The 17,936-nt window shown below is 31.4% G+C and overlaps 1 protein-coding gene across 1 annotated transcript in view; it reads left to right on the top strand.

Annotated features, from left to right (window-relative positions):
* LOC123654485 (putative uncharacterized protein DDB_G0286901) overlaps positions 1–17,895 on the top strand; it is a 130,064-nt gene extending 112,169 nt beyond the window's left edge. The window contains exons 6-8 of the mRNA XM_045590385.1: positions 13,989–14,216; positions 14,710–14,864; positions 15,143–17,895. Of these exons, the coding sequence (XP_045446341.1) occupies positions 13,989–14,216; positions 14,710–14,864; positions 15,143–17,005 (2,246 nt within the window). The 3' untranslated portion in view covers positions 17,006–17,895. The remainder of the gene's footprint in view (positions 1–13,988; positions 14,217–14,709; positions 14,865–15,142) is intronic.
* Positions 17,896–17,936: the final 41 nt, after the last annotated feature.

Below are 17,936 nucleotides of genomic sequence, written 5' to 3'. Positions count from 1 at the left end.
AAAGTATATTACAGCTAAGTAAAAATACATATGACATTCTTTAAAAACGAAGGCATATGAAAGGAAAAAGTATAACAATGAATTTAATAAATAACAAGTAATGTTATAAAATTACACGCCTATTATATTATATTATTATAAAATTGACGCCGCGTTGGCGTAACGGTTACAGCCATGGATTGTACCTGTTGCGTTGGCGGTTGCAGGTTCGATCCCGGCACATGACAAACATTTGTATTGGCCATACAGGTGTTTACCGTGGTCTGGGTGTTTGTGCAGTCCTTGTGGGTCTCCCCACCGTGCCTCGGAGAGCACGTTAAGCCGTCGGTCCCGGTTGTTATCATGTACACCTGATGGCGATCGTTACTCGTAGTAGGGAATATATCCGCCAACCCGCATTGGAGTAGCGTGGTAGATTAAGCTCTGATCCTTCTCCTACATGGGGAAAGAGACCTATACCCAGTTGTGGGATATTACAGACTGAAGCGAATATTATAAAATTACAAGCAATACTATACAACTTAACGTCTATAGAATATTCTTACTTTATAACTGTAATATAAAAACTCATACGTACAAATACAAAAGAAACTTTATTGGCTATTTATTAATAATAACAACGGGCCAAGTGCGTGTCGAACTTGTCCACAAAGGGTACAACACCGTGAAATTTAGATTGAATAAAAACATTGAAAACTATCGTGTACTCTTTTAATTTTTTTACTTTATTTAACATTTATTATCATACTTATAGTAAATAACTTTAGTTAAATATTTTTTAGTAATATTTTATCTGTGTTAAAAATCTATTACTTACAAGATGAAAATGTCGATAATTTACGTAACTTCATTAATTTAGTGATCGTTTAGCTTTTCTTAGTCTATTATTTAGTATAACTTTATTACGGATCTGCATCGTTATTCAGGACTCCAACAGTCAAATCAAGTGTACATAAATAGTTATAGCATACTGAATTAGAAGGAAAAATTCCTTAAAATATTTATTCCAGAAGGTGAAAGCTACTTAATGTATATGATTTTATTACCAATAATCCCGCTATAATCTTTTGATGTATAACAAACATATCATCTATTTAAAGCTTCCACTATTACTGTTAATGTATTCTGATCGGCTTTGCAATAAAACACAAACGAGATCAAATTGTGATACCATAAAAAAAACATATGGCACCAAATTATTTCAAAACTTGGGAAGTGTAGAAAGTTATCGAAAGCAGAAGAAATAATTTGTAGCGATGACTAAGTATTATAAAATGTAGTACACATAGACTTACTGGTAATAATAATGTCGATTTTGATACACAGCTTTTCGATTCTAGGTGAATAGATTTTGCGTGATAATACACGAATTAGTTATCGTTCAGATGTCCATAGCCATAATATATATAAATATGGTAAATACACTCAAAAAAATTCTAACTTTTTAACAGACTTCAAAAAAGGTAGAGGTTCTCAATTAAATTGTATCTTTTTTATGTTTGTTACCTCAGAACTTTTTACGGGTCGATCGATTTTGATGATTCTTTTTTTAATCGAAAAGACATGCTTGTCATATGATCCCATTTAAATATAATCGACATCTAACCAGTAGTTTTTGAGCTATCTTTAATCATTTGTATTTGATTAACTATTTTTTCGTCGACCGTCGTGTTATACCTCGTATCTTTTTACTGGTTGTACCGATTTTGATGATTCTTTTGTTCAATCAAAAGCTGATATTTTTCCCATGATTTCAATTAAATTTGGTTTAAATTTGATGAGTACTTCTTGATTTATCTCTAATAATGCGTTTTTATTTGACTATTTTTTCGTCTACCTACATATATACTAGTCTCTGTAATTTAAATTGGTTTCTTCTCGTTTTCAAGCAAATACAATTATTTATGTATAACGTTAAGTTAAATTGAATCCAATCAACATTTGTGAAATCTAATTGGATCAATTACAATATATTGTCGTCAGATTTTTTCTGTTCTTTTTTTAATTGTTCTAAACAAACACTATCAGATTTTATTATGAAATATTGGCAATGTCAGTTAAATTTTACGTTTACGAATAAATTAAAAATGAATAAATAATATTTAAACAAATGTTTGACATTGTTATATCAAGAGATTTTTTTACGTAATATAATAAAGCATATTCTTGAACGGCGTTTATGTTAATTTCATAAACTTGGGTGGCATATCTTTATAATTGAGGTTTTTGGTTCACTTCCCACGTCAACATTTGTAAATGTAAGTTGAACATTTGTTATTTATTATTTAAAGTTTTTAGACCTCAAATACTATAAACAAGACATTCCTTTTTCAAACAATTTGTTCATTCTAAAGTTTTATAAAAATGTGTTACTGGCTATGTTTAGGTACTATTATTTATCATTAGGAAAACAACCATTATCTTATTATTGTTCGAATTAATCGCCTTCACTTGACAATAGATAAAACGGATAATTTCACCAATGTCAGGCAGGATGGAGAAGACACGAAGGAGATTGATCGATATGCTTGAGATAACAATCTCAATAGAATTTTGAAGACCGTCGAAAAAATAGATTTTTCTTGTTAACCTTGAACAACACGAATATTTAAAATACAACCTGAATGTTACTAACAATCAATTTCCAGTTACATTATATTAGAACAATCACTAGATAATTGTATTACACTATAAGCAAATGTAAACATATGTTCACTTTTTCATCTGTAATTCAAATTTTTAATTGGAATTTGGATGAATAGACAATCTTGAGTGCTAAGCATGAAATCTATGCTTAGTACCCAAGATTACCTATGCCTGGCGCCGAACCATATTTAGTAAAGAAATCTGACCTGAAATTCAAAGACCCAGTGAACTAAACCACTGACATGGTATTTGTGGACATGTATGAAAACAAGACTAGGGGTCTATTAAAGAATGAGATTTGTTTATGGTAAACGAGCGACTTGCGTTCGTTCAGCTCTTAGTGTGTACTAGATTACTGTTTTTGTTTGTCTAGAAGCAAAATTGGTAAAGTCGGAAGTATAACTGGTATGATTAAAAATGCATAATATATCTTGTTTGAATTAATGGAATATATTGTGCATAAAAACTTACTTGTCAAGTGGATACTTATATAATGTAATATTATAGTAATAGTAGGTACACGTGTAATAAAATTCTACGTATATATTTTTATTATTGGAATATATATTATAAATATTTTTGTAAGTATTTGGCGGATTTGCGACTAATAATGTTTTATGAAGGTACTATCTTACTTTTTTATAGCTGAAGAGGTATTTGTCTGGCATCGAAAAACTTCTAAACGAAAATCCCTCTCTTTCTGTCTTCACTAACTTATCATACTTTTCGTAATGCTCGCGTCACGTATTCACCAGCCTACTCCCCAAACCTCCAACAAAAAACATATTCGAATTTTTACTCGTAGCTGTAATATTTCCTTAATTAGCCGCGGTCGTTTTTTTTTTTGTCAAACCGCAAAATAATTTACGAAAGCTAAAAATAGGGAGTCACCTTGACAGTCACTGGTCACTCAGTCAGTACACAGATACATTTATTTATGTATTAAGATTCTAATCTTACATATTGGAACGAAGTTCCTTATTGTGTGGTACACGTACTAAGCGGGATGCGAGCGAGTACGAAAAAGGCGTAACAAGACTTTTTCTTGAAACTTCTTGTTATAGTATAAAATTTAATCTCAAACATACGAATACGTATCATATTTCAGTTTATTTTAATTTTATTATTTTTAATAGTATATTTTCACACATATGGTATAGTTAGACATACATCTATAGCTTTCAAGATCATGGTTAGGTAAAATTTTCTTGTTCCTCTAATTATACACGCATCGTTTACGTCGATCGAAGCGATCTTCCTCACTTAATCTTAATCAAAAATATTACCAAAAAAGAATGACATATTTACCCAAATTGGACGTCAACTAATTTTATTGCCTCGTAGAAGATGGTAGATCAAAGAGCAGGATGGCCATAATCCAATTTCCTGCCACCGGCGGCAGCGACCACAATAATATAATGAAATGTGATGAACTTAAAATTATTTATATCTTAAAAGCTTTCTCCTAATGAACGAATATGTAATTTTCTTTAATAATCAAACGAATTCAATCAAACGAACTAATAATATGTTGACTAGACGAAACCCACAGCTTCAATTGCGTTGGCATTTTTTTAATAGCAATCCTTTGATCTTCAGCCTAGTAATTTTTAAGATTAATACATACAAAGAAATAAAAAAAAACTCCTTACTATTAATATATGAATTACTTTTACAAATTTACTATTTGTATTTTTTATTTCTAATTATATAACTAAGTTGATTCTATATATTTCATATAGATGATTAAATCCTGTCAATACGATACGTTAGGCGAATTGTGGCAAATAGAAACTACGGCTTTTATCAACATAATGCGACAAGGAAATAGAATTAAATTCCATTACTTATACAACTTTATATAATAAAAATACTATTCTCTCACACATTTTAACGGAATGGTTTGTTAAGTCAATAGAAAATCGTAGTAGACAATACAAACTAGTACTGGAGACAAGCCAAAAGAATTCTGTCCATGTTTGTCCAGTAAACAAAGTATAAATAAAAGAGGAAATTGGAAAAAGCTAAAAAAGAATACTTAAGCGGTGATTAAAATTCACGGTCTGAATCAAGTCCATTATTTATACAAACACGTGTGTCTCATCATTAACCTAATTATAACATCCTTTTGTGGTGTTAGTTTACTACTTATAGTGATTTTTCAGTCGATCATTTTACTTCTTAATAATATTTTAGAACTGAGGTATATTAATTGAGCTACGTATAAATGAGTAATGAAAATTGAAACATGTCTTTTACTTACTTAAAACGGTTTACATTTAAAAGCAAGCACCCTATGGGGTTTTCAGAAATACAAAAAATAGAATCACATAAAGACTAAAAAGGTTGTTTGGTTGATCTAAACATTTCACGTGTGCTGGAATCAAACCTGCGACCGTAAGCACATCAACCATTTGGTATGAATACTGCGTTATCGCGTCATCGACGTGTTTACTTTGTTTAAAGTAGACATCTTAGCGTTTACAACACGCTTGCAGAGTTTTCTACAAGAGAACTCTGCGACGTGTTGTAAACGCTAAGATTAAGACATCGTTGCCATTATTACTTTAATTAACGCGTAAATGTTACACAATAAGTGTGAAAAACGGTAGGTAAACACTTGAGAGTTTAATCGGTCATTCATCTAACGAAAGTAAATGCCTAATGACATTATAAATGTCGTAGAATTACCGCGATAAGTCGTGGCTACACTTTGAGACGTCTCGATTTATATTATAATTAATTCCGTTAGGGAACATTTGTATGACACGATTTGTGCAAGAATATCTTAAAACGCTCTCTACATAGACGACTTTCAATTAATATATAATTATGACGTGTTATTATACAGAATCAAAGTCCAACTTTGGCATTTTATTTTTCTCAAAAATACTTCACAAATAGAAGAAATTATATTAAAATAAAGCGCTTAAACTCTTAAGGTTTCATATTGCAGGGTTCCGGTTTGAAGGACATATGAAAATAATAGCCTTAATGGGAAACAACTTGTATCCCAGGGTCGGTTTATTTCCATTGTCAAACAAAGCTAATGTCTGTTACAATGTCAACATCATGAGCGAGGTCGCCTGCTTATAACTTAATAAAATTCATTCACAGTTCCTCTGCCTTTATTATTTCAATGCCCTGTCTATCGAACCTTCTATCTTGACTTCGTCTGGGTTGATACTGTTGCCTACTATAACACGTAGTGCGACATTTTATAGTCTACGCTACTTCTGGATATCCTAGTCTTGTAATAGTGATGGAAGTACTGAAATCGATTTTCCTGTTTCGAAGTAGGTATATTTTTTTTCATCCCGCAATCTCCGCCAGCGTACGACGTCCGTCACAAATTAGCTCTTTAATTATTTTTCAAGGTCAAAGTTTGCGAAAACGTTTTCAATTCAATCCAAATGTCGAATCGTTAATGTGAAGTTGATGCTATCACAATCTCGTTAGCAGAGTACAGTCGTTTGTTCATTGAAGCTTTTAGGGTTCGCTATATACCACAACTGGAAACTGTCGGTAAAGACATAAATGGTTACGGGTCTACTTAATGTACCCTTTTTCAATTTTATACTTTTCAAATTAATGTCGATAATTTTGGAACAGTATCAGATATTTTCGAACCTTTACAGTGTACAAGATAATGTCAGATAAATGACTACAGCTCGTATACCTATCGACTACACCAAACTTTTATAGGAATACCGCGAGTGAGAGCGGGTAACCAACAGCGATCGTTTTTATGATTAATCATCACTTTGTATCGAGTAATTACTTAGCATCAGTTTTTCACATACCCTGTTGGTTCAGACACCCCGCTTTTGGTTTATTCATATTCATAGAAAAGTGATATTTTTATTTATCATCTTTTGGTAGAAAGCTAGTATTTTGTTTTACGGATCTCTTTTGATAATTAATAAATAAAAAAAATCATTACTTCTATAATAATATTTTTTATAATTAATCACCGAGTTTTCACTCGACAATACTAAGACAATTGTATTGAGAATGACTCGCTACTTACTGTGTTGTATGTGTGTGTGATTGTTTGTGTGTTGTGTATTTATGACTTGACTTTTAGTCTCTTGGTTTTTTTAAATTATGTTAGTCCTGTCAGTAGTCTGCCTTAAATCTATAAACCAACTTTTGTGTGTGACTTTTGTTTTCTATGTTCAAAACAACGTCGATAATCATAAATTATTATCATAACGGATTACGGATTGATTGATTTCTTGTTGATGTTTATTGAAAGGCAATAATTTTCAAACGGATATTCGTAAACGTCGATAGCTTCTCTCTTAACGACTCCTTCCTCTTATATAAAAATTACGTAAATTATTTAAAAGCCTTCTCATAGATAAGAAAACATTCATGCATACGTTAATGAGTACGTTATTTTAAATTGAACGGATGCGGCTGGAGAGCTTGTTAAGATGTGGGTCAGCTGACTGCGGCGACTGCATTTAGAATGAAAAACACGTGCGAATATAATACTAGCATACGTATCGATTTATTTATGTGAATTTTATTTTTAAATGCAGTTGAATAACTCAAGTGATATAATATTTTAGTCTAAGTACAGTTAGGCAGGAGCCGTATTTCGCTATAGCGTCTTTTAGCGCTAATGAAATTGTAAAAAGTACGCGATGGTCTGATGCCAAATTTTTGAAAGTATTGTTTATCCCTGTATCACTTAAAATTGATGAATTTTTATAATTACTAGTTTTTTCCGTTTTTTTTTATATTTTACTTTTTAATAATTCGACAGATTAAAATAGTCAAGAATAGTCATTCACAACAAATTTACCTATAGCTAGTAGGTAACCTACCAGTTTACATTTACTTATTATATTACGCTTAATAACTTGATTAACTTAATTTCAATAATTCCTCTACACATATTTAAGAAAATATTATTCTGCAGTTAGCTTTTTTAAGCAAATATAATTTAAATTAGCTGTACGCAGCCAACTTTTTCGGGTTTTATCTTCAACATACTAAAGAAAGATAATTATTTAATTTTTATCCATTAAGCAGATGGGTGAAGATCACGTCTACTTCGTATCTTTGTATCTTAGTAAAAAGTCATCGATTTTATTGATAAATGCATACAATTAACACCTGTGATACATTATGATAGATATCATATTTGTATAAAATGTTGCCACTTAAAATTGACAGATCCATTATATTAGAAAAGCAATGAGATACTAACAATATGTTAATGTGTTTGTTTGCAATGTTAGCTGGCACTTAGCGATGTTGTGATTACACGTATTGAGGCGCTCTCAAGATATGTATCACTGAATCACTGTATCAAATAGATATACATATACACGGTGCGCAAAGCGAGAATTTGTTCGTAAAGTTTTGATTTAAGATTAAATTAATTCAATGTATTTTATTCTGTAATGTATATTAAAAATTATACAAATAAATATTTAGATTAATAAATATTCGGATTATGTTTTATAACAATAGTAAACAAATTCGTAAGGATATAAGGAACAATATTCTTTCGTGCTAAAAATATTCAAGTAATTTTTGACTAATCTAGTAACTGTCTGATATTAGATATTTTAAAATATTTTTTTATGACAATATTAGTCAAATATTTTAACTCTTACTTACTTATTATTGATATAAAAAAATTAGCCTCATAGCAAAAAAAAAACTTATGAAAGTGTATGCGGACGTAATAACACTAGGCCGTTTTTTTTTGGACAATTATTTTATCTAGTCCTACATAATCAAAACTAGAATAATTCTTAAAGTAAAAAAAAAAATAAAAAAAAAAAAATAACAAGAGCAATTATTGTAATTTGATATTTTATTTTATTTCTCAACATCCAATATTGTCACTTACTCTATCCAATTATTTATAATCTTAAATACGATAAATAGTCGTCAAAAAGTTAAAATAACTTGAAATATCTAACGCTAACTCCGCTGGAGGCACGATGTTCTATAATAACTCATACATTGGTTTAATTTTAGTACTCCGATATGCAGCGTATGCAGCAGTGATTTTATGGGCTCACGTTTATTTTAAGTTCGAATTATCTAAGTGCATTCTGTATTTCTGTTTGTATTCAAGATCAGAGAAACTTGGTAGATATGGCAAAGTTTGTGTTTACTGACAGCAACAATTAGAAGTCATAAATAGTAGAAGTCATATTTTAATAAATTATGTATTGATATCAATCAAAATTTTCTAAGCCCTAAATTTATGTACCAACCTCATATTCATTATCATATATCAGTTAGCTTTTTGTCTATTATTGACAGATATTGTCATAAATTTATATTTAAACATTTTACGGAATAAGTAATGTTCAAGAGAATTTGAGGAAATGCTACTTCATTAAAAATTACATTTCTATATATATATATATATATATATATATATATATATATATATATATATATATATATATATATATATATATATGTGTGTTATTTTAATCAGTTTTTTATCGATTTGTAACCAACCTTTAATGATAACCTCATCATAAAATCAATGTCGTAAATACTATAAGTTGCTATAATACCTTCGATATTCTGTTAACTTTCCGTAAAGCCATTTCTAGTAAGGTATATGTTCAATAACTACGTTCATACATATATTCTCTAGGTCGCTCACCTCTCGAATATTCTTCCTCATACCATCTCGAACGAAGGTCATGGCTTTCTTGCTTTTAATTCTTTACATTGCTTTTCAATAATTACTTTTCCGTATACAAAAACATTCGACATTATTCTTCTTTAATAAGATCAATACCTTTGTAAAGGCTAGTTTATCGTACGTGTACATGTAAGGTTAACAACGATCTTAGTTAAAAAAAATAGAACCGACATTGTTAGATAAAAATTGAATATTTAAAAATTGATTAAATTTAGTATTAAGTCACATTAGTACACTATAAAAGCGTATATAATTTCTTCGATATATATATTAAAATTTTAATATACCTATATATACATTGAACAAATATATATTATGTATTAACAAACATATAATTTACTTACCTCAGTTGAGAAGCAAAAAGTATATTGCTACTCTAAGTTTTCTTTCCCGCCATTAACGCACCTAAACACAAAAACAAAATCATTACCTTTATAATGTTAAATATGTGTACATTAAAGTATATGATTGAAGTTTTCACTTGCTAATTTGTATTTGTTTCTAAAATTTCACTTTACCCTTTTCTCATTGATTTCCCGCTGAAAGATGCTCATATACCTATATATGTAGGTAGGTATGCCACGAGTTCCCTAATCACTCGTTGCTTCATGAAAAGCGAAGCGTGTTTCTAGCTTTGTTCCCATCGTCATTATGCTCTGCTGTGCTTACTATACATGTATCTACAGCTTGAAAACGGAAAGTAGCAAACTTAGTTTTTCAATCACAAAGAATTCTAAATAAGTCACAAATAAAAAAATTTTAATGGACTCGAAAACGTGATGATTGCTATTTTTGATTGTTACAGTTCGCTATCGGAATTGTATTATTGATTTTTTAGCTTTTTTTATTCGTTCTTTGTTTCTCCTAAATAAGTATTTAAACAATGATTCTTTATTTAAATCTTTTTTTTCTTTGCGTGTTACAGAACTTAAAATTAATTAGATTAATTTTTTAAATTTATTAGTTAAAAAATATTTTTTCCGACTGTGTCGGTGCTTTAGCCAATTAAGCTATGGAACGATGTATTTATTTTATTTATTTAACAAATTTTTATACGTACAAAATTTAATATACATAACATATTTGTCATGGACACTCACGTATAATCGGTGTGCTTATCCCTGTAAGAGATTTCTTCCGGGTAGATACATACAGTTAAAATTATGATAAGGAAAGATAATCCTATTTTAATTTTTTTTAAGTAAATATAGTCGTACAAGTGCGAATTGATGACGGCAATGAATTCCACAGCCTAGCTGCGTGGACGGTATAGGAATTAGTATAGAAACTAGAAGAGTGTGAAGGAATACGCAACAGTAGTTGTACGTTGGATCGGCACGAGGAACCAGTGTACCCGCTAGATCGTTTTTTTTTTTGTTTTGATATGGTATTAAAAATTGTTTAGAATTCCCTAATGTGTGGGTAACACAAAAATAAATCGTACGAATTATTAGTTCAATTTTCAAGTAGTTAAAGGTATAGATTACAGGCTTGTATTTTACAACTATTTCTGTATACGACATTAGCAGTTAATATATTTATGTAATTAGTGTGAATATATAGACACGTTTTCATCTTTGTTTATTTGTGAAGTGTATCTTGTGTGTGTCAATCTTAAATACAGATTATAAGAGCACTTAGCAGATAAGCGAGAACTGCAAGTTGTACATTGATATTACTGATTTACTTGATATTTTATCGCATATGTTAAACAGACACCAAACATTTGTACGCTCCTAAGTTATGGTAGTTAGATGTTCAATAAAATATTCCTTTGTTAATTAATTCTATTATTAATAATAACAAAACCAGAATCCGAATGATTTTTTAATATTTATGTTTCCAATATTTGTTAAATGATTTAATATGAACTCATCTTAGTTATGAACCTCTATATTGCCACGTACAATAAAGTAAAATTTTCTATTTAATAATATTTATTATTATACAACTCAAAAACACACTCGAAAATAATGTCGGAACCACAACAAGAGAAAGGTTGAAATGAACTGCGTCTGAAATCCCAAATGCAACGTCAACAGTGTCGAGGCTCCCTTGCGATAAAAACACTTCACACTATTGTCGAGCGTCCTCTACTTGGACGCTAAAACGGCTCGACAGACCAAAGTGTACGCGACAGCTTATTGATGCCGAAGTAAATACCTTTTCGTAAATACAGTGTTCACGTTCTGTGAATAGTTTGCTTAGAGTCAGACACACACTTAATCCAGTTCATATAGATAAAAAATATATTTATAGTTACAAAAAAATCGCGAAGTTTAACAGTCCTAAAACAATTTTTATTTTAGTTACAATTAATTCGAAAACAAAATTTTGATAAAATATATGCTTTAATTGAAAATATGCCAGGACTGAATCCTCAAATAAAGAAGAATAAAGATATCAAACTACCACGCTGTTTCACTGCAGATTTTGGTGATGTTCACATCCCAGATTATCTTTCATAACAAAAACGTAATATAGAAATTAATATTCTTACTTTTTTAAATTTTTTTTAAGTTATACTTCTCTTGGCGCGTTAGAGAAGAATAATGGGGATACATTTTTAGGATGCGAGCACACACCGTCACAAAAAACCGACTCCCTGAAGTAAGCTAGTCAACTAAGAAGAAATTAGCAACGTGAAGCTAGCTAGCCAATAAAGTATAACTTCATTCGTGCGTACAATAAGTACACACACAGTTTTTTTTTTTTTTGTAGTAAATCTGGCCGCAATGGCAATCGCCAAATGAACCAACTTGTGTTTGTTTTGCTGGTTAGCGAAAATAGAGTATGATGTTATTTTCTTCTTCAACGGTAGGTTAAAATGGCGTGTGTGACATACCGGTCTATTTCTGTAAAGTGTAACGGCACGCAGGATGGTATTTTAATGGAGAGGGATTCCACTTAAGAGACGAGGCCCAGAGTTGTTTACTGAGTTTGCAAATGAGCGTTAAATTAGCGAATGTTTGTATAGGGCCAGTGTTTGGTACTTGAGGCTAAGTTTTGAAAATACGGTAACAACTGATCGTGACTCGTCACTCAGTACGAAGTATGCGTTTTGACTATGTTAAGAATAGGTTGGTTAGAATTGAGAAAAAGGGTTAGGTTGAGAATCTTATACAAGTAAATTATAACTTTTGTTACAAAAGTCGCAATTATTTTAAACAAAATAAATTAACAAACGAGAATAACGAAATACGTATACTCAAAATACTTATTTTATTAATTATAAAATTGAGTGATTGATTTCAGCGATAAAATATTTATTATCAAGGTATGACTCGTATAAATGTATTTTCGATCGCTGAGTAAGTGCATGCCATTAATAAATGCAACATGCTGCAATTTACACTTGGTTAAATTATACGTCTACTAAATCCGTCGAAAGCTTAAATAAAACATTAAGTATACAATGCGTCGAATCGACTGTCAAGTTCACGGGTGATTTATACGAACATCTGCGGTGATGTTCTTTGTGCGTCACATGCGCTTGCGCACCCGTTCATGATTAGCTACAATTATTTAGGCATGAGGGTAGCTTAGTTCTTTTTTTTGTCAAACTTCAGAATTGGTCTTATTTATTATTCAATATTTTTGTTTTTGTTTTAAATTGACGGACTTGTTTTAGAAAATAATGTGCCTGTAAAATGCATGGCTAATATTGATAACAATACGTGTAATTTACATTTTACATTTCATGTCTTGTTTAAAATTATTAAAGATAACATATATACATACATACATACATATAATCACGCCTCTTTCCCGTAGGGGCAGGCAGAGACCACTTCTTTCCACTTGCTACGATCCTTACATACTTCTTTCGCTTCGTCCACTTTCATTATTCCCTTCATAGATAATTTAATTTTTTTTAAAGATAATAATAATATTAATAATAATAAATAATTACAACAAATAACTAACTTATAAAAGTATGACTTAAATAATCGTCTTAAACGTATTTTCTGTATAGCCGAGATTGCGAAGTAGATTTTACGACGGTCTCTTTGATATAAAGGCTGTATTGTAGGACGTGTCGTATTTTCCAGCTTTAATCAATAACCATACATACAAAGACCATATTGTTTCATATAACTTTCCGTTTAACATGCTATGTTCATGTTATGAAATTCAATAATTCTCTCGGCTTGTCAATAAACCGCCTTACTTTACGAGAGGTTTCTCCGCATGTACTTGAAGTAGTTGTTAATAGGTACAACACATGTGAATATAAATATTCTTTTATTTGACTCGTTATAAACTCAATTTTATTTGCAGAGTGTGGGTTATGTGAAGTCATCGTTAAAAAAAAAATGATTTTATAAGCTAATATACTGAGACAACGCTTCATTTAATAGTGTTATATAGGTGTTATAATCTGATGAGAGTAATACTGTTTATCCGAGTAGCTATATTTTTCCTTTCATATCAAATTTTGGGTATATTTATTTCTGAATGCATGACAATACATTTAAATAATGCTGACCAGTATCTATCAATTTATTTTTAATTATATAAACGTTTTGTCATGTGCAGTAGACAGTACAAAACACAAGCTTATACCTCGGTAAAGATTGTTATACAAACGTCGTTTGTTTTGCTCAATCGACAATAAAAATGGCATCTTATATTATTCTATTTATTTCAGGAAATCCCAATGATAAGATCCTGTATGGTAGACCAAATAAACGTCGTAGCGCCTCTTTCCCCGCTCCCCGCTCACTTGACCGTCGCCACTCCCTGAGGATCTTCGGCTCCTCGAGCAAGTACTTGCAGCGATGCGCTTCCACACGCAGCTTGCACCATAAGCACGCTAATACGACAGATAGCTCGTCTTCTACCGACTACCCTCCAAGTGTAGAATCTGCGTCGCCTAGTAAGTAGTTTCCATTTTATTTTACGCAAAAACCTTCATAGGAAATGAATCAACGCAACAGACATTCTAAGCAGCAATAGATCAATTTTACTCAAAATAATAATATAGGTAATACAGAGAGTTACTGATATTATATGTTCTGGTGATAAAAAATATAAAACAAAATGAATCGTGTAGTATGGATGGATAAGTAGTAATCACTTAGTAGTTCTACATGAACAAAGCACGCATCTTAAAATGTAAAAACTTTCTGTTTTCTATAATTTTCGTGTATTTTTTTTTTTTTTTTATAGATGTGAAAATATTTTTTAACTAAATTTTTATTATCGCTTACCTGCAAGTGGCTTGTTAATAACGCATAGAAAAATTAGATGAATTGTATTTTAGGCTTTTACATAATATATGGTATTATTTTTGTGTTTTTTTTTTTATCATCCGATATTTGTATTTCTATTACAAGTTCAATAACCACAACTGTTATTAATATTCGCAGAGAAAGTGTCGTTGCTCTCCCGCTTATTCAGACGAAGCGGCCGCAGCAAGCAGACCCGCGCGATGAGCACCTTCTCTGCACAATTCCCGCCCACTGAGTGGTTCAACTCTAAAGCGGTCCATCTACACTGTGTCGCTACGCAAACGGACTCAAAGGTAAATATTGATATATTACAATCAGTTTTCTTTTTTTACTGTTCATAAGAACAAGTTCAACAAGCATTAAGAACTAGATATATAGCAACAAAGATTTTTTCTTCAACTTATATTATAATTCCTTTTCATATTCTTTAAATATTCGCAAATGTTTTTTACAAATAAATAAGAACAATAAATAAATGCAATTGTATGCATATTTTCCATTTAAATTTTCTACAAAAGTAGGTAGTAAACCTATTGTGTATTTATTCAAAGCGTATTTTTTATCATTTCAGGAGTCCCTGCAGAGCCAAACGTCTTTCGTGTCATCATACTACGACGGTTCAGAAATCAGCAATCGATCGTCGACATTACCGAGGAGGCACAAAAGGCATCTTTCCACCGAGTCCGGACTCGCTACTTCTATACAGTACGACCATTCACCAGTGCGACAGTCCAGTCCTAGTTCTGGCAGTCTTCCGAGATCAACCTTAAGCAGAAGTTCAACGAATAAAACAATCTTAGACCATTTTGGATCACCCCAAAGAAACAGCGAGCCAAAATTGAGGGACAGTCCTAATGGAAGTTTGCGTCGTGTAGATTATTCTGATAACGTCATGTCTACGAGTGGCCCATCAAGTTTAGAGAGCACGAATAATCATCGAACGCCTAGAAAGGACTGTAAAATTGGTCAGACAGATTTAAATTCTCCAATAAAAAGAAGTTATCATACTACAAGTAGTAGTGGTCACTCCAGTTTAGAATCGCACATATCAGATCGCACGTTAAAGCCTTCGCCTAGTCATACTAATGGAGCGTCGGGTCTCAGTAGAGCACAGTCACTTGTTAAAGTTCAAAGTCTTCAAAGTTCACCTAAAAGTTTACATAAGTATAGAACGAAACCTCCAATTGTTGGTGGGGAAACAAAAAACGGTAAAAACTCTTCACCTAGAACTTCGCCACAAAATTGTCCAAGTACACCCAAAAAAACCGCAACCCCTCTTCATAACAAGACTCTTGGAACAAAAGTTGAAAATCCCGCTACCTCGATGCTTGCTAGTTCCAACTCAAATAATTCCATAACACTTAAAGTCACGACTAATACTATGTCACAAAACGGCGGTACAAACACCAAAGTCTACGTCCAAAATTCACCCGTCCGATCTGTTATCACTTTCGAAAACGGCAAAGTTACCGAAACCAGTAATGGAAGTAATATTTATATTATTAATGACGACAGGCAAGTCGTATCAGTATCCCAAAACGGTACAAATCAAACAGCAAAAAACTCAAAGGAAACTTCCTTTGATGTTTGCGTTGAAAAGAAAAATCAAATGTACCAAGAATCGGAACCAGTAAAAGTACAAGAAAATAAGTTTAATAAAAATTCGATTAACGACACGGGTATGAATAATAATCGAAAACTATCATTACAAATAGGCGGCGCAGCAAATAATAACAGTTTTATATACAAAAATCAATTAAACAACACGAACGAAGTAGTATCAAACCCATCTTCTCCAGCCATACATAATAACATAAATAGTATAGAAATAAGCGCCAATAGTAATCCTTCTACACCAACCAAAAGTTATGATAATGTAATTGGATCTTTAGGTAACCTCAGGTATCAAAAAAACTCTCTAACGTCGACAAACACCGGGGTGCATACGAATATAAATTCGAATAGCGAATTAAAGAGCGTCGACTTATTAAAAAAGGCTGCGGCATTGCAAATGTTAAATGGGCTTCCAAATGTACATAACAGAATGAGCTCAGAGTCGATAGCCAATTTATTAACAAAAGGCATCGATCAAAAACCGACTGTGCTAGGTTCGGAACCAAACCTCGCACTGAAGAATCAAGAATTGATAAAAGATATCAACACTTCGACCGAGAAAATCAACTGTTTAGAGAACAAACAGAAACGATACAGCCTTAGCCAAGATGGCAAGAAAGATCATCAGGATTTTTACAATTTTCCAAGCCTAAGCGACTTGAGCTTTAATTTCACTAGTTTAGCTGCACAGAAGATTCTGAAAGGGGTCAGTATAAATAGCGTTGACACATTGGTAGAATTAAACATGGCTGCCAACGGTTCGGAGAAGCAAAACAATCGTGATGTCGCTGCGGTATGCACAGACTTTGGACTTGTATAGTACATAAGCTGTTTATTTTGTTTAAATGTACAATAGTAGTCGTAATCGGTACACAATGTAAGCTAGTTAAAAACTTATTTGTAACGAGTTCATAATATACCTTAGGTACATGCTATATTTAGTTCAAACTTTGTACTCATTTGAGATTTTGTACACTCAAATTATAAAATTATCCTTTAGAAACTTCTACATGTATCCTTTTAACGAATTTTAGCCTTTACTAACCTATCATCTACAAACATTAACTTAGAAATTTATATCATTCAGTATTCATGAAAATATATTAACACTCAGTAAAATTCTTAGGTTGTAGCTTATTGAAAGTAATATGACAATAAAATTACTTCAAGCAAATCGAAGGTGGCCTAAAAATACCCATCCATAATGAATTTAGTGCCTATATCCAAGTATTATATTATAACCTGTCACTGTAAGGAGTAATGTTATATTCTAAACTTTACTAGCCTTTAGCACATACCTTTATTTGTTCACACTTCAATAAAACGATGCATTTTCCACACGCCAGCACTTCTGTTTGTGCCATTGCAGATTTTCCAGTGAAAAAGTTGAGTACAAACTAGATTACATCTCCATTTAAAACAGATTCCATCCAAAGATGGGAATTTATAGAGATGTATGTATAGAGTATGTCATGTATAAGTGCCATAAATAAACCATATTGTAATGAAATAAGAATCAGGCAGTTGTTATGATTTTTGTGGATTGGTGACCATTATTTTTATTTGTCTGCTGCACTTCAAGTGCGGTAGAAATAAAGGGTAATATTTATTCATTAGAAAATATAATCGGAGTCAATGCATACTAGTTTTAAGTGTTCAGTAACGCCATTTGTAAAAAATGTATTAACAATATAAGTTGATGCTTTATTTTTTTGTTGTTTCATTTTTCCCTGTATTTTATTTTTATAAAT

This window comes from Melitaea cinxia, chromosome 6 (assembly GCF_905220565.1).
Source record: "Melitaea cinxia chromosome 6, ilMelCinx1.1, whole genome shotgun sequence".
NCBI lineage: Eukaryota > Metazoa > Arthropoda > Insecta > Lepidoptera > Nymphalidae > Melitaea > Melitaea cinxia.
This window is presented reverse-complemented; position numbering and strand designations above follow the sequence as displayed.